Source organism: Hyla sarda, chromosome 2 (assembly GCF_029499605.1).
Source record: "Hyla sarda isolate aHylSar1 chromosome 2, aHylSar1.hap1, whole genome shotgun sequence".
NCBI lineage: Eukaryota > Metazoa > Chordata > Amphibia > Anura > Hylidae > Hyla > Hyla sarda.
The window spans coordinates 186,310,098-186,333,853 of record NC_079190.1 but is presented as its reverse complement, the minus strand read 5'-3'; the positions used below and the strand labels follow the sequence as shown (position 1 = coordinate 186,333,853).

Genomic DNA, 23,756 nt, shown 5'->3' with positions numbered 1-23,756 from the left:
CACAGAAAACTTCATATAGAAAGTATATTAGAAAGATATTCTATTCACCATAAGAAGTGCAATAGCAAAAATGTGTTTTGAGTGCCCATTTAAAAGGGGTTATCCAGGAATAAAAACACAGTGCTAATTTCTTCCAAACAGAGAACCATCTCTGTCCTCAGGTTGTGTGTGGCATTACAATATGGCTCCATTTGCCTCAATGGAACAGAGCTGCAATACCACACACAATCTGAGGACATGTGGTGCTGCTTTTGGAAGAAATTAGCTGTGTTTCTATCCCTTCAACACTATTTTAATAGCAAATCATTAAATAGAAAAGGCTTATATGCTGCCATTTGCTCCCTGATTCCTCCACTTTCCATGCATTGGTGTGACAAAAGAAAAGTAAAAAGCCATAAAGGCACCACGAAATGATATCCAACAGTATTGTTAATGTGAGGCCATGTTCTCCCAATGGAATTTCCGTGTAGAATTCCGCTCAGACATTCCACAGCAGCAGAGTCCCATTGATTTCAATGGGATTCTACTGCACTGTGGACACAGTGGAATTTCCGCAGCAGATGATTCTGCAGCGGAAATACAGGGTCTGGAACGTGTAGAAAGACTAGACATGTCAATCCTTTCTGCGGATTCCACACAGAAATGCATTGAAGTCTATGAGACGGCGCATTTCCGAGCAGTCCTAGAGTCAGCATGTTCTGCGGGTGCTCCGCTGTCGGGGGAATGTCCACATGGAAATTGCTGACATTCGCCTGTGTGAACATAGCCTCAGGCTCCAACAGAAGACAATACAAAATATTGTTCTCCATGCATCACAAAGATTCAAATCTTGGCATGTCAATAATCACCACAAGACAAAACAAATGGGTATTTTATTTCAGTCAACTAAACCAAACACTCTTATTTTGGGTGACAAGTATTCGATTAGAAAGTAGAAAAGAGAGTCTGGACAGTAAGGTAAGCCAAAATCAAAGCACAATTAAGTATCTGAAGTAATTACAGAATCAACCCTTTGCTGCCCTCAACAGTGCAATTATGTTGCAGGAACTATGGGGGAAATTGAAAAGTGAAGTAGTTGACTATAGTAGACACTGTATTTTGTACAGCATTAAGAACTGCTGTGGACAAGCCAAATAGATTATAAAGTCAATTTTTTTTTTACAGCCTGATTTTGTATCAGGAGATGCTACACTTTCCTATTTGTTTGCTGCATCCAGCTGCGCTGTCCCCTGTGCTCCCTAAGTTTACCATCCTGATGATGGCCTCAGTGGTAGTCTGCAAGAGACCACTGAGGCCAGTGTGTTCAGACATGTCATTGCTGCAAAAAAATTTAAAAGGCAGCGGGGAGGAGGGAGACGTTAGATGCAGAAAGTATAGTGTCTTTTGACATATTATTATAATCAGGCTTATCAGCTATTTTAAGCAGTGAAAACTACCTACAGACCTATTAAAAGGTTAAAGTGGGAAGTGCAGTCTTAGGGCTCATTCTGTCATGCTAACTAGACGCCCCAAAAATGAATCACTATGTTTAATATGTTTCATAGGATAATAGCATGATGTCGGCCATTTTGTGTATGTTCTAATAGACCACAGTGTATTCTAAGTTCTTCTATTCAAGTGCCAGTCTGGGAGTAGAATACTTGTCTCTTTAGTTATTTATGGCTGTTTAGATAAGGGGGCTGGTTACATTCTCTAGACCAGTGGTCTTCAACCTACGGACCTCCAGATGTTGCAAAACTACAACTGCCAGCATGCACGGAAGGCCAACGGCTGTCAGTGCATGCTGGGAGTTGTAGTTTTGCAACATCTGGAGGTCCGCAGGTTGAACACCACTGCTCTATACAGTCACATATCTGTGTTAGAGAATCATCCATTGTATTATTATCTTTCCCATAAATTTGATAGTGTTGGATGTCTAGGTAGGCTCCAAGATGTCTATGAGAATCCAAGTTTTAATTACTTATATGTAAAAATTAATCCCTGAATTTATAATGCATTGTTCCATCCGTCAAGTGTGGAATGATGGTAATAATGCTAATTGTTTATGCAAAAGCACCCTCTAGCGTATGAGTAGTTTACATTACACCCACAGGAAAGGCATTATGGGTTATATGCTCAATGCATTCTGGGTATTATAGTGATGTCATAGTCATTACCATAGGTACACACCCAACCTACATTAATTGGGGAATTCCAATTTAGGAGGGTGTGTCACTAATTAAAACGTCTGGTAAACCAGATGTTAGGGATGGTAGACAGTACTTGATGGTACTGGACTGTAGACTGTGCTATGCTATAGAGAACACACAAAGACACAGGAAAGAGGTCCAACCAGGTGGGAAAGCCATGTGAGATTCCAGCAGACTGACTTATCACATGGTACCAGATCAATGGCTATCTATGACGATGAAATGGACCGTTCAATTTTCCTAGGACCAGAAGCGAGGTTCTTACATAGACTTGGTAAGAGACACAAAAATGGTATTCCATTTAATTAAGACTAATTGGGATAATGTGGAAGGAATTATACCATTTAGATTGGCGAATAAATTAATTAAATAAAATAATTATCTCAATATTGAGATTATAGTTTTAGGATATTGTGAAACTTCATTCTACCTGCAGAAGAATCAGGACTCAATCTATCAAAGCATGAAATAATTGCTTAGACATTGATAGAATTCATATACGCCAAAGTGTTATAAGTATATTTTCCACACAGGAAACTTGCTTCAAGTTCTTGCTCCTAAAATATAGTCTAGAGAGATCATAAAACTCAGCTATTTGTCTTAATAGTCTTACCAAAGTCATGTATAGAAAATAGTCCAGAATGGGGTGGAATTTATCAGCGTATAACACATTTTTTAGGCAAAATTTTTTAGCCTAAAGTCTATCTGCGTGTTATACGCCGATAAACCGCCGCAGTTCAATGATTTAAAGCGGGCGCTTTAAATCAATGAACTGCAGCGGCTTTTGCAGGTGCAGAGACCTGCCGTCGCTGCCCGATTCTCTGCCTCTGCCTGTCCTGGGGTCCAGAGACTGTCGGCGCCGCTGCCCCATTGCCTCCCCCTATCCCCGGCTTTTCTGACCCCGCAGAAGTCCCCAGGAAAGGCAGGGTGAGAGAGGCCGTCGCTGCCCGCTTCTCTCCCCCTGCCTTTCCTGGGGTCTAGAGCCCTGCTTGCCGCCGCTTCTCTCCCTATGGCTATCGGCGCCGCTGCCCCATTGCCTCCCCCATCCCCGGTTTTATAATAACCTGTTGCCGGGGTTGGGTCCGCGCTGCTTCTGGCTCCGGTGTGGCGTCCCCTGCGTCGTTCCTATGCGCTGCACGGCGCAGTGACAAGTGACGTCGCATTGAAGACGTCACTCGTCACTGCGCCTCGCAGTGCATAGCAACGACGCAGGGGACGCCACACCGGAGCCAGAAGCAGCGTGGACCAGACCCTGGCAACAGGTAATTATAAAACCGGGGATGGGGGAGGCAATGGGGCAGCGGCGCCGATAGCCAGGGGGAGAGAAGCAGCGGCAGCAGGGCTCTAGACCCCAGGAAAGGCAGGGGGAGAGAAGCGGGCAGCGACGGCCTCTCTCCCCCTGCCTTTCCTGGGGGCTTCTGCGAGGTTAGAAACAGTGTATCGGGGTATACACATGCACACACACGCACCCTCATTTTACCAAGGATATTTGGGTAAAAAACTTTTTTTACTCAAATATCCTTAGTAAAATGAGGGTGCGCGTTATATGCCGGTGCATGGTATACCCCTATAAATACGGTATATCATAGTTCTTCCATGTTTATATATCCTTAGATGATTTGCTCATTCTTGGAATCATGTGATTTGTGTTGGTTAGAAGAGGGCGGGAGTGTATTTAGCATTCCATATTGATATGTCTATAATTAGATATTGCCCATCTTAATATCATGAGGTTCCTCTGGATAGAGTGATATGTAACCCTTTTCTTCTATGATTTTCCTAACCTAGTAGCTTTTGTTTTATTGTAACAAGTTACTTACTAATGTATTATTCTACTATATGTAGTCAATTAACAAGCTTGTAATGTTTACTAATATATCTAATTGATATTCATTTGCATATATCATTGTGTTTGTTACTCATTTATGTTTATATCCTTATAACCAATAAATCTGCATACTTTATAATACCTGTGTATTATTGTATATTGCAAAACTACATCCTTAAGCGTTAATGTCATCCCATTATAAAAAGAACTTGTTGATATCTGAGGAAATAGTCTGACTCAAATGAATTGTATTGATTGGCTTTGTATACAATTCACCAGGTCATAATTTTGATATTTTTGATAATTTTCACAATTTTAAATTTTTCATAATTAACCCCTTAAGGACTTAGCCCTTTTTCACCTTAAAAACTTTTTTGCCGTTTTTTGCAATTCTGACCATTGTCACTTTAAACAATATCTCTGGAATGCTTTTACTTATTCTCATTCAGAGACTGTTTTTTCGTGACATATTCTACTTTAACATAGTGGTAAAATTTTATGGTAACTTGCATCCTTTCTTGGTGAAAAATCCCCAAATTTGATTAAAAAAAAATGAAAATTTAGCATTTTTCTAAATTTGAAGCTCTCTGCTTGTAAGGAAAATGGATATTCAAAATACATTTTTTTTTTTGGTTCACATATACAGCATGTCTACTTTATGTTTGCATCATAACATTTATGAGTTTTTACTTTTGGAAGACACCAGAGGGCTTCAAAGTTCAGCAGCAATTGTCCAATTTTTCACAACATTTACAAATTCTATATTTTTCAGGGACCAGTTCAGTTTTGAAGTGGATTTGAAGGGTCTTCATATTAGAAATACCCCATAAATAACCCCATTATAAAAACTAAGAAACATATCTAGTTGAGACCAATATATGGAGGGTGGAATTTGACCACTAATTCAGACTACCAAAAAGGCAGCCCAAAAAACCCCTTTTTTCCCCATATATCAAAAAAGTGAGATTAAAAGTGCAATCTTTATTGTATTAGGTTCGCACTTAGTAGTGTTTTAAAATATAGAGCGCCATGTCGTCCTACTTCTTGAATTATATATATATATATATATATATATATATATATATATATATAAATAGACCATCCGGTCTGATGAATTGAATACACACTGAAGCGAAGACGAGGTGCCTGCAGAACACCTACATTCAACGCTATTATAGGACAATGGAGCTCAAAGTTAGATGTGCCCATCTACCTCTTGACAACGCTGCTGAGGCAGTGAAACATGTCGAGGGGGGCCATGTTAAGCTTTTAACTTTGAGCTCCATTGTCCTATAATAGCGTTGAATGTAGGTGTTCTGCAGGCACCTCGTCTTCGCTTCAGTGTGTATTCAATTCATCAGACCGGATGGTCTATATATATATATATATATATATATATATATATATATATATATATATCAAGAAGTAGGACGACATGGCGCTCTATATTTTAAAACACTACTAAGTGCGAACCTAATACAATAAAGATTGCACTTTTAATCTCACTTTTTTGATATATGGGAAAAAAGGTTTTTTTTGGGCTGCCTTTTTGGTAGTCTACGAGTTAGTCATTATAAAAACTACACTCCCCAAAGTGTTCAAAATGACAGTTAGTGTTTTAACCCTTTAGGTGTTTCACAGGAATAGCAGCAAAGTGAAGGAGAAAATTCTAAATCTTCATTTTTTACACTTGCATGTTCTTGTAGACCCAATTTATTAATTTTTGCAAGTGGTAAAAAGAGAAAATTTTTACTTGTATTTGTAGCCCAATTTCTCTCGAGTAAGCAAATACCTCATATGTCTATGTAAATTGTTCGGCGGGCGCAGTAGAGGGTTCAGAAGGGAAGGAGCGACAAGGGGATTTTGGAGAGAACATTTTTCTGAAATGGTTTTTGGGGGGCATGTCACCTTTAGGAAGCCCCTAGGGTGTCAAAACAGCAAAAAAAAAAACAAAAAAAAAAAAACACATGGCATACCATTTTGGAAACTAGACCCATTGGGGAATGTAACATGGGATAAAGTGAGCCACCCCACAGGTGTTTCATGACTTTTGCAAATGTAAAAAAATTAAAATAATTTTACCTAAAATGCTTGTTTTCCCCCAAATTTTACATTTTTTAAAAGGGTAATAGCAGAAAATACCCCCCAAAATTTGAAGCCCAATTTCTCCAGATTCAGAAAGCACCCCATATGGGGGTGAAAAGTTCTCTGCTGGCGCACTACAGGTCTCAGAAGAGAAGGAGTCACATTTGGCTTTTTGAAAGCAAATTTTGCTCTGGGGGCATGCCGCAATTAGGAAGCCCCTATGGTGCCAGAACAGCAAAAAAAAAAAAACAAATAAAAAAAAAAAACACACACATGGCATACCATTTTGGAAACTACAACCCTCGGGGAACGTAACAAGGGGTTAAGTGAACCTTTATACCCCACAGGTGTTTCACGACTTTTGCATATGTAAAAAAAAAATTTTTTTACCTAATATGCTTGTTTCCCCCAAAATTTTACATTTTTAAAAAAGGGTAAAAGCAGAAAATAGCCCCCAAAATTTGTAACACAATTTCTCCTGAGTACGGAGATACCCCATATGTGACCCTAAACTGTTGCCTTGAAATACGACAGGGCTCCAAAGTGAGAGCGCCATGCACATTTGAGGCCTAAATTAGGGACTTGCATAGGGGTGGACATAGGGGTATTCTACGCCAGTGATTCCCAAACAACGTGCCTCCAGCTTGGACAGTCAGTGGCTGTCTGGTAATACTGGGAGTAGTTGTTTTGCAACCGCTGGAGGCTCCGTTTTGGAAACAGCGGCGTACCAGACGTTTTTCATTTTTATTGGGGAGGGGAGGGGGGCTGTGTAGGGGTGTGTGTATATGTAGTGTTTTTTACTTTTTATTTTATTTTGTGTTAGTGTAGTGTAGTGTTTTTAGGGTACAGTCGCACGGGTGGGGGTTCACAGTTTCTCGCTGGCAGTTTGAGCTGCGGCAGAAAATTTGCCGCAGCTCAAACTTGCAGCCGGATACTTACTTTAAACCTCCGCCCATGTGAGTGTACCCTGTACATTCACATTGGGGGGACATCCAGCTGTTGCAAAACTACAACTCCCAGCATGCACTGACAGACTGTACATGCTGAGAGTTGTAGTTTGCAACAGCTGGAGGCACACCGGTCGTGAAACACTGAGTTAGGTAAAAAAAACTGCATTTCACAACCAGTGTGCCTTCAGCCGTTGCAAAACTACAACTCTCAGCAGTCACCGACAGCCAACGGGCATGCTGGGAGTTGTAGTTATGCAACCAGCAGATGCACCACTACAACTCCCAGCATGCACTTTGGCTGTTTGTGAAAGCTGGGATTTGTAGTTATACAACAGCTGAAGGTACACTTTTCCATAGAAAAAATGTGCCTCCAGCTGTTGCAAAACTATAAGTCCCAGCATGCCCATAAGGGAATGCTGGGAGTTGTGGTGGTCTGCCTCCTGCTGTTACTAAGCAATAGCAGGAGGCTGTCAATCACCTCCAACTGCTGCTCCCGCACACGTCAGTCCCTCATCGCCGCCGCCGCTGCCGCTCCTGGGGCTCCGATCCATACAGGGATGCCGGGGATCGGGGTCCCCAGCTGCCGGGGTCCACTTCTCGCACCCGCTCACGTCCTCCGGAAGAGGGGCGGAGCGGGTTGCCGGAGTGACACCCGCAGCAGGTGCCCTGATTGGTCGGCCGGTAAACCGGCCGACGAATCAGGGCGATCGTGAGGTGGCACCAGTGCCACCTCACCCCTGCTGGCTATGGCTGTTCGGGGCTGTCAGAGATGGCCCCGAACAGCCTGTAATACCGGATCACCAGGTCACTGGAGACCCGATTGACCCGGAATCCGCCGCAGATCACTGGACTGAATTGTCCAGCGATCTGCGGCCATCACCGACATATGGGGGGGGGTCATCATGACCCCCCTGGGCAATATGCCGCGATGCCTGCTGAACAATTTCAGCAGGCATCCGGCTCTGGTCCCCAACCGGATAGCGGTGGGGACCGGATTTCCCACGGGCGTATGGATACGCCCTGCGTCCTTAAGGACTCGGGATGCAGGGCGAATGGCTACGCCCTGCGTCCTGAAGAGGTTAATATTTTTATTACCATAATTCATAATTGAGTAATTACTGCATGACAATTCACACTATGGATTTTTAGAATCAGACAAATGGTGCAAGAGAGTCCAACTGTGAACAAAGGAAAGCTTCTGAACTGTATTTTATAGAGATGAGCGAAGTTACAGTAATTCGATTTGTCACGAACTTCTCGGCTTGGCAGTTGAAGACTTATCCTGCATAAAGGAGTTCAGCTTTCAGGTGCTCTGGTGGGCTGGAAAAGGTGGATACAGTCCTAGGAGAGAGTCCACAGCCCACCGGAGCACCTGAAAGCTGAACTAATTCATGCAGGCTAAAGTCAGCAAACGCTAAGCCGCGAGATTCGTGACAAATCGAATCACTGTAACTTCGCTCATCTCTAGTATTTTCCAAATGGAATGGGTCCTTAACTGTGGTCTTAGTCATGCAGCTTGCATGACTAAGAAAAACTGTGTTGAGGCTCCAGCAGCTGCAAGTGCCCAGAGGGCGGGATTTATCAGATGCTCTAAACTCTCTGTATTCTCCCTGACCCATGCTCCTAGCTATGACTGATAGCTCTAGAGGTCTCCTGATTGGACACTTGATCCATCAATCCTAACTGAGGTGATGAACATTATCAATATAGAGCCCTCTGAGTACCTAAAAATGTGGATCTTGCCTCCTGAGAACTTCAGTGGAAGAGAAATTTAACAGCGTTTTGCATGAAGCTTGCATGACAATGATAACGCTCTCCTCCCTGACCTATGGATAGGACTGAAAGCAGTCTTGTGAGTTAAAAAAAAACTGCTGACAGATCTGCTTAAATAACAATGAAAGGGCTTGTCAGAGTTATTTAGAAAATAAAAGCTTGTATTTCACATCAGAACAACATAGACTTATACAACAAAGACAAAAAAGTCAGAACTTGCCTGCATCCCTTCCTGACCAGATATCCCAACTCCAACATCTGCTACCTGAATCATGCTGACATCATTGGTTCCATCACCTATGAAAAACATGAATAAAATGAGTATTGAAGACCTGTAACACATGTAACAACCAGAGCCTGCTGAAAACCTCTTTAACCTGCTCCTCATGTTATCCCGATGACCAGTAAAATATATAACTGCAATCCCATTTTCTAAAGATCTGGATTCCCATCTTTAAAGGGAACCCATCACTAGTTTCATGCTGCTTGGACCACAAACAGCATGAAACAATGACAGGCTCATGGAGAGATCTAACAACAAGGCTGTTCAGACGACTGGTCAAAAGATAAAACTATAACTATTCTCCTAAATAGCACAGCTGTTCAGTGTGAATCATAGATTATTGTGATAATCTGTTTCATGCTGCCTGTGGTTTGCTCAGCATGTAACTAACTATACATAGGTTTCCTAATACATATTATTCTAGTTTGGAAACAACCAAATGTACCGAATAGTCAAAACATCATAGATACAGGTCTTGATGTTCTAGTATAAAGTAATTTCAAAGCTTTGTGGATTTCAGGAGTAAATTAGGAAAAAGCAACAGCTTACCAATTGCTAAAGTCATAGCTTTGAGCTTGTCTCGAACAAGCTTCACTACCATGCTCTTCTGGAGAGGTGTAGAGCGACAGCAGAGCACAGAGCGGCATTTTTGAGCCAATGAGATAAATTTGTCTGACTGGCTTGTGTCTAGTGCAAAGGCTAGTGTTTTGCCATCAATAACAAGTCCAAGGTTTGGGCACTTAGCAGATGTAGTCCCGTCCGCAAAACCCAAGTCAGCATTCCAAACAGATCGTTCCTTTGAGTCCTTTGGAATCTTGGACTCCACATAGTGCAAACACTGGTCAAGCAAAGCAGCACAGGCTTCCTATACAACAAAAACAAAAGTATTTCCTTTTATTAAAAAGTGTCAATAGTTGTTTGCTGTTAGGTACCATAACTGATGCAAAGTGTTAATAGTTTAAAGGAGGACATAGGAGGAACAGAATAAAAACAAAACCTTAAACTACTACACCCTGCTTTATGTGCCATGTATATTTTAGGATACAATATTAAACTGCAATAATAATAATAACAAATTTTATGTATAATTATTAATAATAATAATAATAACAATAACAATAATAATAACGACAACAATTACAACAACAATGGTAACAAGTTAGTCCCTCACTGCAAGATATGTTCTGTGGGATCCAGATCAATGGCTTAGTTGCTGCAAAGGTTACCAGACAAAGTCAGCACTAAATGAAATAGAATTTACTTTGTCTATATGATTTGCTAGAAGTGGGCATTCCCCCAAACTGTTAACGCTATGCTAGAAAATAATCAGCAATTTCTATGCATGATCTTTAAGCACAAAGAGCATATATCACATTTTTGCACTTCTTCAGCATTCATTCTTTCAATTGGAAAATGTTGAGATTGCAATTAATAAGATCAGTAATTAATTAAAAAGGAAATGAGCTTTTATTGACCACTGACAGATCCACAATTTCAGCTGTATAGCTGTTCACACTGCCCCAGACTTAATGCTCAAGTTCACCTTAAGTGATACTACTCTTATGTATCAGGACTTTGTAAATACAGAAATGTCTTAATACATAAGCCATAATCAAATCTGTCAGTTGTAAGGAAGGGGTCAGCTAAACCAGACAAACTTTAAAAGTTTAACTTTTAAAGGGGTACTCCGCCCCTGGCATCTTATCCCCTATCCAAAGGATAGGGCATAAGATGTTAGATTGCTGCGGTCCCACTGCTGGGGACCCCGGGGATCGCTGCTGCGGCACCCCGCCATCATTACTGCACAGAGCGAGTTCGCTCTGTGCGTAATGACGGGCGATACAGGGGCCGGAGCAGCGTGACGTCATGGCTCTGAACCTCATGACATCATGGCCAGTCCCCTTAATGCAAGTCTATGGCAGGGGGCGTGACAACCGCCACGCCCCCTCCCATAGACTTGTTTTGACGGGGGTGGGCCGTGACATCACGAGGGGCGGAGCCTTGACGTAACGATGCTCCGGCCCCTGCATTGCCCGTCATTACGTGCAGAGCGATCTCGCTCTGCGCAGTAATGATAGCGGGGTGCTGCAGCAGCGGGACCGTGGCGATCTAACATCTCATCCCCTATCCTTTGGATAGGGGATAAGATGTCTAGGGGCGGAGTACCCCTTTAAAGTTTGCTGGAATACAAAAATGCTTTGGGCCCCAATCATTTCACATGGAATTTCTGTCTTTTTCTTTGCATGCCACAATCAGGTTGTCTACTCTTCCCGATTCAGTAAGGGGGTACATAAAAAATACTGCATATTCCAGCTGCTCAAACAAATGTGTGGGTGTTTGCTGTGCATTATCTGACAAATGAAAACCATACCATAGATTCTGCATTCAAAGTGATGAGATCATCATCGTGATCCAGAAGCTTGCAGGAATACCCAATGTTTACAGCAGTTTCCTGCTTATCTCCAGTCAGAACCCAGATTTGCAGTCCAGCTTTGCGTAGTCTTGTAATTGTTTCTGGAACTCCTTCTTGTAAGCGGTCTTCTATTCCTGTAGCACCTGATAGAAATAAGAGGTTGTCCCATTTAGAAGACCGTAAAATCCTGCCTCAGTTAGAAATGGAGGATGGGGAAAAATAAAAATTAAACATATATTGTTAACTCTAAGAGCAATGTCTTTAGGCTAGGTCTACACTACAGAATCTCTGGCCAGAAAATCACTGCTAGGACTGCACAGACATTGCTGATCCCATAGTCTGTAATGTCTCTGTGGTCATTCTTTAGCCAGAATCTACTCAATCATTCATTTGGTGGCGGATTTTCAGCTGCAGAATATCTGCTGTGAGATTCCCTAGCGTGGACTGTGCAGCAGAGTGTCATTGACACTAGGGATCGACCGATATCGCTTTTTTAGGGCAGATACCGATAATCGGTGCAGGTTAGGGCCGATAGCCGATAACTTATACCGATATTCCGGTATAAGTTATCAGCTATTTAACCCCCTGCGACACCGCTGCAGATCATTGATTTAAAGCGGGCGCTTTAAATCAATGATCTGCAGTGGCTTTTGCGGGGCCATAGGCCGCCGCCGCCACCACCCGCTTCTCTCCCCTTACCTGTCAGGGTGGTCCGGGCCATCCATCCATCGTTCCTGTAGTGTCCGGGGGCGTTCCGGGTGGAGGGCGGTCCGGTCCGGGCTGTCCTTCTCCGGCGGTCATCTTCTCCACTCCGGGCAGGCTCCGGCCTAGTACGCTGCATAGACGTCGCTGCGCAGTGACGCCCGTGCGCAGCGACGCACCTGACGTCGCGGCGCATATGCAGCGTACTAGGCCGGAGCCTGCCCGGAGTGGAGAAGAAGACCGTGGGAGAAGAAGGACAACCCGGACCGGACCACCCTCCACCCGGAACGCCCCCGGACGCTACAGGAACGATGGATGGATGGCCCGAACCACCCCCATTACGGGTAAGTTTAATTTTTTTATTGACTGGGAGGGTGGGGGAGGGGCCCGACCGGTATAGCGGTATGGGAAAAAATCCATACCGGTATACCGCCTAGCATCACGGTGGGGGGTGCGGTGGGTCGGCGGTGCGGTGCGGCGGGTCGAGGGGGTGGCGGTCGCAGTGCGGTGGGGGCGGTGCGGGGCATTATCGGCTTATCGGCAAGATAATTGCCGATACCTATAATGCCCAAAATCGTGATTATCGGCCGATAATATCGGCCATACCGATAATCGGTCGATCCCTAATTGACACAAATTGGATACTGCTGCACCAGAATTTCCGTGTAACTTAACTGACCCTTAAAACTTTCTAATTTTTCCACATACAGGGATGTAGGAGGGCATTTTTTTTGCATCGTGATCTGTAGTTTTTACCACTTTTCCGTATATGTGACTTTTTGAACACATTTTGTTCTGGGATTTAATGTGACAAAAAAGCAGCAATTTTGGACTGTGTTTTTTATGTTCACCTTACAGGATCATTAACAATATATTTAAATAGTTCGCAGATGGGAACCGCCGTGCATGAACCAATTGCAGCTTCTAATACAGGAAGCATAAATACACCATAGCGCGTTAAGAACCAGGGCACCAAGACATACATTTACGGCCAAATCCGATGTGTACCTACATTGTTTTTTTTTTAATGACCTACATCCCTGTACTGTTCTTCTCTCCTTCCTGGTTTCCTCTCTAAACTGTGACCCTGCTGTTGCAACGCAACAGAGCACACACTTTCCCTACATATAAAAATAAGGAGCAATATGCAGTTGTGCTGAGCATGCTTGTCCATCTCCGTGAATGCTCTGTTTCATGTCCTGTTTCAAACAACGTTCCTCCATGTGGTAGCCTAGATAATTCCTAACATATCTGTGTGCTACTTCATTTACCAAAGAGGACTCCTTACACCAGAAAAAGCGTGCTAAAACTAGGTAACTAGGTGTCCTACTTTCCTGAAAACTGTTGTTCACTGCCTTTGAGACCAAGATGGAACACAGGAAGTGGGGGCAGGGCTTAGATGCTATGGAGAGAGCCTGAACTATGTAAGGGCATCCTGAGTCTGTCAATGTTCTTTAGAGGGTCCTTGTTGTGCCTAAACGATAAATCAAGCATTCTCTCATATTTGTTTCTATCCATAAAGCTCTAGACAACGATCTCTTGTTTAAACATTTGTTTTCTCACTGTGCACACAGTGTGAATGTAATCCCCCATCTTTTAGTGTGAAAGCTTGTCATTTTCGGTTTTATATATCCAGAGAGGGTATTCATTTTCGTATGTAAAAAATTTTATTCCGCAGGCTGGAGCAACAGAGCACCGATAACACTGATCAATGCTATGGCATAGCATTGAACAGTGTATGCAATCGAAAGATTATGGGGACTAAGAAAAAAAAAACATAAGGATAATAAAAGTGAAGAAACCCCTTCCTAATAAAAAAAAAAAAAGTTTGAATCCCCTCCCCTCCCCCCCCCCCCCATTTGTGACATAAAATAATGGAATAAAATATAGAAATCATATGTTGTACCACCGCATGCGTAAATGTCCAAACTATTAAAATATAAGATTAAACAAACAGCACAGTTAATCGCGTACATGTAAAAAAAAACATAAAATCCATAATTGCTAATTTTTGGTCACTTCATATACCATAAAAATAAAAAAGCAATCAAAAAGTCCCATCAAAATAAAAATGGTAGCGATAAAAACTACAGATCACGGTGCAAAAAAAATGAGCCCTCATATAGCCCTGTATGCGGAAAAATAAAAAAAAGTTATAGGGGTCAGAAGATGACAACTTTAAACATGCATAACGAGACAAGAAGGTCTGGTGCATGAGAACAACAACCTGAACAGCTGCAGACCCAAAAACCCCTCAGGGGTACCCAGAAAGCAACAGTAGCCGGGCTGGTGTAATCCGGATGACCTGAACACTCCCTAACTCAGCAGGACATGAACTCCAAAGGAAGAAGGGAGAAGATCGCCCTGAAAAGGGGGCATCCCGGGTACCGGAGAGACCGACATGGGAACTAGAGATGTCTAATGCACCCAGAAGACAAACCCGTAAATCAAACGGCCAAGGAACAAGCGGAAGACCCCCCCAGAACACTGGAGCGGCCAACATGGGAGTTGGAGGTTCCTGAACCACCTGGAAGACTCATAAGTGAAGAGTAAGGAAAACAGATGTCTGCGAAAACTCAATGGACGACAAGCTTCCCTGTGGAAACTTGAAGTGAAAAAGTGCAGGACAGAATGGTTGCACCACTAAAAGGGATCATGGAGAAGCCTGGACTGGGTCGCTACACATGCCCAAGACCTCAACCATCCCCGAGACCCAAGGACCGGAAGAGTTGCCTGAAATGAAGGCACGCCACAGCAGCCTAGGACAGGACTAACCGGTCTAGGATCCCAGTGATCCGAGCAGACCAGAGCACTCCGAAGAAAAGTCCTGCGGAAAGGGAACGGAGGGGGAAACAAAAGAGGGACAAGCCAGGACTCATGGCCTGGGCACAGGAAGGTAACTCCAGAAGACTATGGTGACAGTGCAGTACAACTGACACAGACAAAAGGGGAAGGAAGAACACACCCTTCCAAGGAGATTGCGTGAAGGGATGAGAAGAGCAATGGCAGGACCCGAACAACAAACGGTGGGTAGACCAGCTGTCGCTGGCCATACAAGATAAACTCTTCCAACAGAGGAGAGAGTCAAGGCCGCGTGAGCAGCAGTAGATAACCAAAAAAACTAAAAGAGAGCCCATGTACCCACCAGGACCCCCTTTGCAGAAGGTCACCTGGAAAGACAGACACTGGACTGCAGCCGCGGCATAGACAGAAACTGAGGAGGAGACCTGGTGGATTAGAAAAGCATGCAGACACCATCTGGTTATCTGGTTATGTGGCATAGGGACCATGGCCACACCGGGTCCAGCATACGGAAACACAGTGACGTGAAATACCAGATTTCAGATAGAGTAGCAGGCATGCAGAGAGGTACCTGGAAGGTAGGGAACCCTACAAACCAGCATGTGGTGCATTGTAAAAGGCCCATGGAGTAACCCGAGGAGACCCACTCGGAACTACACCTTGGCAGTGGGCTAACGGAACCACCGTCCACAGTGTGGAAGAGTATGGTAGGTGACCCGATGTAGTAGTAGGCCATGAGGAACACTGTCTGGCCGAACCAGAATAGGATTCCTGAGCGCACAGGGTAACTCCATACAACCACCCACAAAAGGCGGGGAACTGGAGTGCGGCCCATCCAACGAGCGATCTGGTGGTGTAGAAGACCCAACAGATGAAGGACTGTCTGACTACATCCATCCCGTGTAACTATAGAAACCCTCTTCCAGATCCCTCACCCAGCAGTGGGGTATGGGAACCTGGCTATGTCCGCAGCAGTCCTGAGATCAAATACAGACGGCGGCGGAAATCTGGCATATAACAGCATGGTTGAACAAGAACACCTCCAGGTGCTGGGGAAAAGGATACAAGCAAAATAACAGTGCCCTTTTGTCATAGGCGGGAGAGCGGGGAGGTCTGGGAGACATGGATAGAAACCCCGCCCCCCTCGGAGATAGGGGAAGGCAGAGGAGAAGTGGAATGCATCCGTCATCCTGATAGGGTCCACAGAACACGCTTGGGCAGTTCTACGTATACTCCGCACAGCAGTGGGGCACCAGAACTCCAGCTGCAGATACAGCAGCCGATGATAGGCGGTGTAGGAAACCATGCAGACCACTGTCTGGCGTACGGGCCCGTAGCAGACAACAAGTCCTTCCGACGGGCACGACACACAGTGGTGAGGTATCGGAACTGTAGCCGCAGCTACATTAGCCGTGTGATGTGTGAGAGGCGGTGTAGGAAACCATGCAGACCACTGTATGGGGTACTGGTACGCGACCATAGTAGCCAACGGGTAACTCCATCGGACATCTCGCACAGTAGTGAAGTACCGGAACTCCAGCCGCATATACATCAGCCGATTGAGGTGTGACAGGCGGCAGAGGAACCATGCAGACCACTGTCTGTCTGACTGGTATGGTTCATAGAGGACAACGGTCATTCCATCGAATACCTCACTCCATAGTGAGGTACCGGAACTCTAGCCGAAGATATATCGGCCGTGTGATGTGTGACAGGCGGCAGAGGAAACCATGCAGACCACTGTCTGGCTTACTGGTATTGGTCCATAGTAGATAACGTGTCACTCCATCGTACACCTCACTCAGTAGTGAGGTACCGGAACTCCAGCCGCAGATAAAACAGCTGTGTGATGAGAGACAGGCGGCAGGGGAAACCACGCAGACATTTTCTAGCTTACTGGTATGGGTCCACAGGATACAACGGTGCATTCCTTCGGACACCTTGCACTGCAGTGGGGTACCGGAGCGCCAGCCGCGGAAGCCGTGACATGCGAGACTACTGTCTGGCATAAAGATAACGGGACCAATCCATGCCCACGCAGGAATTCTCCCTCCGCTGAATGTGGGGATCCAGAGCACTAGCCGCAGATGCGGTAGCCTGTGGAGAAGGGAATCATATGGCATGACCCCTAGGATGGGTGGCCGGCAGACCTGACAGAAACAGAATCTCAAAAGAAACCTGAGCGTCTGACAGGAATGTAAAAGGGCTTGCACATTGTATGTGCAGAGTGCTTGAATATATGTCCCGGCAGTATCCAAGGAAAACGGGAAGCCCTGGCAACAATCTGCCACGGAGGTTTGCATATGCTCCATGGCCGTGAGCAGCGATGCAGGAATAGGGATGCTTCAAGCGACAGAAATCAGAGTGCAAGAAAAGTGTGGGCCACAAGGGGGTGCCAAGCCACACCAAAAAGGTGAGTTCCCAAGGAATACTAATCTCTCTATCTATATTTTTTATTTTGTTTTTCATATGTGATAAAATATCATTTACCAAGGTTGGAAGGGGGCATCAGCTGCAGGGCACCCTGCAAAGTGCTGTGCGCAGTGCATATGTCCCACATGCAGAAGCCCCTGGAGCAGCGACTGCTCAAATCAGCATGCTATAGAAGCGCCTGCTAGCAGTCCTACAGCTCCGAGGCAGGGGGTTGTATACTCACCCTCAAAGACGTCGACCAGCTAGGGCCACCTGCCTTAGGCCAGCCTGACAAACAGGGGCTAATGGGGGACCTGGACCCAGGGTACACCGCCAGGGGCTGATTGTTGGTGAGGAGGGGTTAACAGCCCGTGCCCCTAGTTCGCAGGTGGGGGATCAGGCAGCACCATGTTCCAGTCGCCCCACACTAGTAAAAACAACAAAAAGGAGAGAAAAGCTAAACTTCAGACTGAAACTAGGAAAAAAAACAATGTGAAAAAAGACCAGGTCTGGGGAGCTCCCAAACCTGTGTCTTGCCTCCTGCTGACACTAGCCAAAACTGGTTACCTCACTTCCAGTGGGCGGGTATATCCCGCCAGGGAGGAGCCGACTTTTTTTTCCTAGTGTCAGCGCCTCCTAGTGGCAAAAGCATATACCCATCAGTAAGGTGTCCCCCAATGAAGAGCGACCGAGAAAATGTTATTTTGTTTTTTTCTGCAAATTCTGGTATAAAATAAAGTGATTTCATTACAAGGTACATTTGGTAGCACAAAAAACTAGCACTTATATAGGTCTGTAGGTGCAAAATTGAAAGGGTCATGATTTTTAGAAGGGAGGAGGAAAAAACTAAAGTGCTAAAAATTTTAATTGGTCTGGTCCTTGAGGGCAAAATGGGCTTCGTCCATCAGTGGTTAAAATCTGTTGCTGATAGTCTTTCAAATCAATTTCTGTTTTCTGATACATATTTTTGTTCTCTATATGTGTTTCACAGAATACAAAGAAATTAGAGCAACGTGGCTAATGCCATCTGTAGACTTGAGCTGACTGAATATCAGAGAAAGTTCTTGGCATTCCCGATGAAGTAGGTGAGATCAACTGTTGTGAATAGTGGATTCATTGTTATCCTGCCTGTGATAGAGGTGTGACTGAAGACAGATTATTTTTTTTTTATATTCAGGGGTACCCCATAAAAAAAATAAATTAAAAAAAATCTGTGGTACAGGTGAACGCTTTTTTAAAGGAAAATCTTCATTCAATATGTCGAGTTGTATAACAAATATACATTATATTTTATTAGTCAGACTAAAGAAACTTATTGTAAAGTCCAGGTTTTGCTTCAAAGGTTTTTTGGAATGCTACCAGTTAACAGCGCTGACTATGTATCTGCACAGAATTAAAATAATAGCCTCCGCCTATTCTTGTATGAAAGAAAAAATTAATAAACTTACCCAGCAAATGCAGATTGGTCTCCAGGCGAACCGCAGATTGAAACAGTAGCTCTTCACGATTCTCTAATGAGGATTCTGCCTGTAAATGAAATTTCAACCAACAGGCATACTCCTCCTTACTGAGAACCTGGAAGAGAAAGTAATTTAAAATGTGTATTATTTATGGCCTATAATCTCCAAAGTAAACTCTACTTGTATAATATATGGTTTCTGTTTAGGCAGCACAGTCCAGGAGGACACTAAGATGGATTAACAACGTGTTTCTGCTATCTGCACAAGGCCATTTTATTCAAAATGAAAATCTTGACTTTTCTGACAAACTATTCTTGTAAACTCACAAGTATCCACATTTATACAAGATAACTACATAAATGCATCTTCTGGTGAAATAAGGTTGGCACTAAATCTGATAACCAGACATTAAACCACTTTTTATAGAAGAAGCAGCTTGGGAATTTCTAAAATAAGTTTTGCCTAGCTGGTGGATTACACAAAAAATAATATCCCTACTGGGAGAAAGACTCCCTGAAAGGATAAAAACCAAAAGTATGCCTTCAGTTGGATAGAAGAAGCAAAAATATTCATTTTACATTGGTGTAAACATTTTAGCTGGCTCTTCATATCGGTATATACAAAATTTTACACTAGACAAACCCAGGAGCCAGCTTAAAGGGAACCAATCATCAGATTTTACCCTATATAACGCTTGGTAAAGCGTTATATAGGGTAAAATCTTTATCCTCACCATCCCCGGTGGATGCTCCTGCCCCCCAGGGATGGTGAAGATATGAAGTTATAAACTAGTCACCGCCGCCGCCGTAAGTAGTCACCTGGGCGGGGAGCTTTTCTCACCTACTCCCGTTCTTCGGCCGGGAGCGATGCCCCCTCCGCTTGATTGACGGGCCGCGTCATCACTCTGCTCCGTCTGTTCAGTGAGCGGAACGATGACGCTGCCCATCAATCAAGCGGAGGGGGCGTCGCTGCCAGAACGGAGTTGGTGAGAAGAGCTCCCCGCCCAGGTGACTACTTACGGCGGCGGCAGTGACTAGTTTATAACTTCATATCTTCACCATCCCTGGGGGCAGGAGCATCCCCCGGGAATGGTGAAAATAAAGATTTTACCCTATATAACACTTTACCCTATTTAAAGATTTTACCCTATATAACGCTATATAAAGCATTATATAGGGTAAAATCTGATGATTGGTTCCCTTTAACTTATTGTCAAAAAAAGGATCCTTCATAGATAGAGGTTCAAGATTTCTTAGTAACATGGAGTCTCTTCTGGAGAAAAAAAAAAAAAAAAAGCAAAAAAACATAAAACCCCACAAACAAACATACTTACTCGTTTTGCTATACACAAAGTACGTAATCCATCAACCGCATAACAGTTCAAGTAGTTTTCAGTTTTGGCGTGAATTCGTCTTTGGTACTTTCCCACAGAGCTCTCTAAATAAAAATAAATGTGTCACTATGCTGTTACACTGCAGCTCTTCCAGGAAAATGCAGAAAGGAGTTACACCATAGGTCAATAAAAATAAATTATTAGATACACAATATATAAAAATGGTGTTTAATTTTACAGATGTGCTTCTTGGATATTATATTTTACACATCTCTATTACTCTACTGCGGATGGCAAACATGTTCTATCACTATGGCAGGTCTTCTAATCGGAGGTCAGTCTAAAGCTTGCTCACGGAAATCTGCAGCCAGGTGCATTTCCCTTTGCTTACATAGTGCCAACATATACAGTAGGAATGTACACAGGTTGTCATCACGTCAGGCTCTGCCCCCATTGGGGCTTGCAATCTCAAACACACCCAGTTTCAGCAGTATGTTTGTGGATGAACAACAGTTTGTATAACAGTAGCAGAACTGGCACAAATGACTATTTCCAAGCAAAATCTATAGAAATGACTGAGTTTCTCCACAATAATAGACTGAATAGACTGTATTATGCAATAGTTTACTGGCTCAAACTCTACAGAAATTCATGTTAAGGGGCTTAAAAAGTACCTGTCATGATCTTGTTAAATTCTATAATGCTCCCAGTTCACTGCCCCCATCATGATAAACCACCCCTTGCCTTTATTTGTTATTTTTTAGTTTTCTACCTTGATATTGCTTTGTAATTTCTGCTCAGTCAGATTCACAGACTGGGAAGGAGTATTACCCAGCAGGCATGACTTCAGAATATAATAAACAACCAAAATTACGCTATTTTGGACTTTGAATTTTTTTTGCGCGTACGCCATTGACCGTGCGGTTTAATTAATATATTTTTTATAGTTCGGACATTTATGCACGCGGCGATACCACATATGTTTATTTTTATTATGGTTACATATTTTTTATCTGGAATTCGGGAAAAGAGGGGTGTTTTAAAAAAAAAAAACTTTTTATAATGTGGTTTCATAGAACCACATTGATCTGTGTGCTCTTCACTCGATTGATAAAGCCTTGTCCTGCCCAGATCCACCCCACTGGACCACCAGGGATGGTTTAAATGTCCCTTTAGACTAGGGCTGGGCGGTATGACCAAATATGTGCATCACTGTATTTTTGTAACTTATGGCGGTTCCACGGTATATAACGGTATTCCCCCCCCCCCCCCAAAAAAAAATTTCATTATTAGCCCAGTGCTGTGCTGTCCCCATCGGGGTACTACTCACGTCACCAGCAAGCGCTGCCCTCCTCGTCCTCCTGTTTGTTGTGGTCGGCGGCGCTGGCACTCTATAGCTGTATCCCTATGCCCACGCTGCAAACAAAATAAATTTTAACGCATGTTCCTACATCGGCCTTACGCTCTTCCCGGTGATAGGCTGAGCCCACTGTCATGTAAGAAGCCGGCATCTTACATGAGAGTGGGCTCAACCTATCACCGGCCGAGGCGGAACATCGCTGCGGCCGGTGATGGGCTGATGGCTGTCCGACGTTCCCATCCCCAGGAAGCAGGTCCAGACCGACGGGGAAGGTGAGTTAAAGTTTATTTTGTTTACCTTTTGCAGCCCGGGCATAGGGATACAGCTATAGAGTGTCAGCGCTGGCGGCCCACAACAAACAGGAGGACAAGGAGGGCAACGCTTACCCCAATGGGGACAGCGCAGCGCTGGGCTGATAATTCATTCATTCCCGAGGGGGAGGGGCCAAACCGGTATTGCGGTATGGGGAAAAATTTATATAGTGCAGGACAAAAATTTCGGTATTCGGTATGAACCGGTGTACCGCCCAGCCCTACTTTAGACGCCGCGGACAGTAGCGATCTAAAGGGTTAATAGCCAGCTGCAGTGATCGCTGCATGTCGGCTATTAGCGTCGGCCCCCAGCTACAGGAATCAGCTGGGGACCGGCCGGTATGATGCAGGCTCGAATCGGGAGCCCGCGTCATACACCGCTTGCCGTCTTAGGACGAGCAGGCTCATCCTTAGACGGCAACCGGTTAAAAACAAAGAAAAAATAGAAAACTTCATTAGAAAGATTTTTTTATTTACCATAAGGAGTGCAATAGCAAAAAAAAAATTTATGACAGTGCCCATTCAAGGCCGGGTTCACACGTATTTTGGTCAGTATTTTAAAGGTGTTATACAGGAAAAGAAAAACAGAGCTCATTTCTTCTAAGAACAGCACCACTCCTGTCCTCAGTTTGTTTGTGGTATTACAACTTGCCTCCATTCACTTCAATAAAATGGAGCTGCAAAACCACACTCAACCTGCAAACAAATGAGGTAATGTGGTACCGTTTTTAAAGAAATTAGCTCTGTTTTTTTAAATGCTGAATAACCCCTTTAGGTCATGTTCACACGGGCAAATTTTCTAGTAAAATCCCCTGAAAAAATTCCACTCAGAAATTCTGTTGCAGCAGAGCCCCATTCTGCTGCAACATGCACACGGCAGAATTTCTGCAGCAGATGTTTTCACCGCGGAAATTCAGATTCTGTCAAAAGAATGAAAATGTTTATGTTGTGGAAAACAGATGGCTAGGGCAGCAGTGTTATTACAGAGCATTGTGCCCACGAGCGGCAGACTTTGTATTGAGAATCTTTAAGTTCTCTACCTACAAGTGCCCTTACAATGCATGTGTAAATCAGATATATCTATATATATTACATACACATATATATATATACATATACATACACGAGACAGAGAGATGCAGAAACACAAAGACAGAATGAGCATGTGTATTCTTCTGGAGGTTTTTAAGCATTTTCAGCATTGTGCATGGTGCAGCAGAATTCCATTAGAAACTTTGTTGTGTGAACCCTGCCTAAGAATAAATATGAAGTGTGTAATATCGGCTACGAGGATTGTCATTCCCATGATAACAATGACCTCTCAAACCTGCTACTGTTGCCTTGAGGATATAGAACAAGTCATTCTTTGTATAGGGGCCTTTCGCATGTGACTGACAGAGACTGGAAAGAGACGGGTGACTTATTTCTAAAACATGCTAAACAGGCTTTAAAAATCAGGAAGGTCAGGTAGTGGTCTTTACATGGACAACTGGTTATAAAGTCTCCTACCTGCTAACCATACAAATAATACAATTCAGTCTTATCAAGTATTTGCTTTCGATGAACACGCATTTATGTTAAATGAAACTACTTGCAGTTATTTTTAGCCTCTGAATACCATCTGCTATGGCTCGCTACACTGGGAAGAGGATCAAAAAGTGATTCTACGTGATCGGAGACCTGAAGTGTGCGCAGTTAGTAGAGATCGTCTTTCCCCAATACAAGTGTGCTCAGAAGCATGAGCATCTACTGAAATATATACCTGGATACTAATCTGTATTATTGGAAGAACATGCACATCTATTGTATCTGTTTATACAATAGCTTCTAGTTTAGGAAGTAGCATTTGGTCCAT

The 23,756-nt window shown here is 43.7% G+C and overlaps 1 protein-coding gene across 3 annotated transcripts in view; it reads right to left on the bottom strand.

The window, feature by feature from the left end:
• The window catches only part of ATP10A (ATPase phospholipid transporting 10A (putative)), a 147,959-nt gene that overhangs the window by 8,806 nt on the left and 115,397 nt on the right, over positions 1–23,756 (bottom strand). For all 3 annotated transcript variants that reach the window (XM_056555901.1, XM_056555902.1, XM_056555903.1), the window contains exons 11-15: positions 20,231–20,334; positions 18,886–19,012; positions 11,480–11,664; positions 9,658–9,973; positions 9,042–9,122 (exon numbers count right to left, since the gene is read on the bottom strand). In XM_056555901.1, the coding sequence (XP_056411876.1) occupies positions 9,042–9,122; positions 9,658–9,973; positions 11,480–11,664; positions 18,886–19,012; positions 20,231–20,334 (813 nt within the window). The remainder of the gene's footprint in view (positions 1–9,041; positions 9,123–9,657; positions 9,974–11,479; positions 11,665–18,885; positions 19,013–20,230; positions 20,335–23,756) is intronic.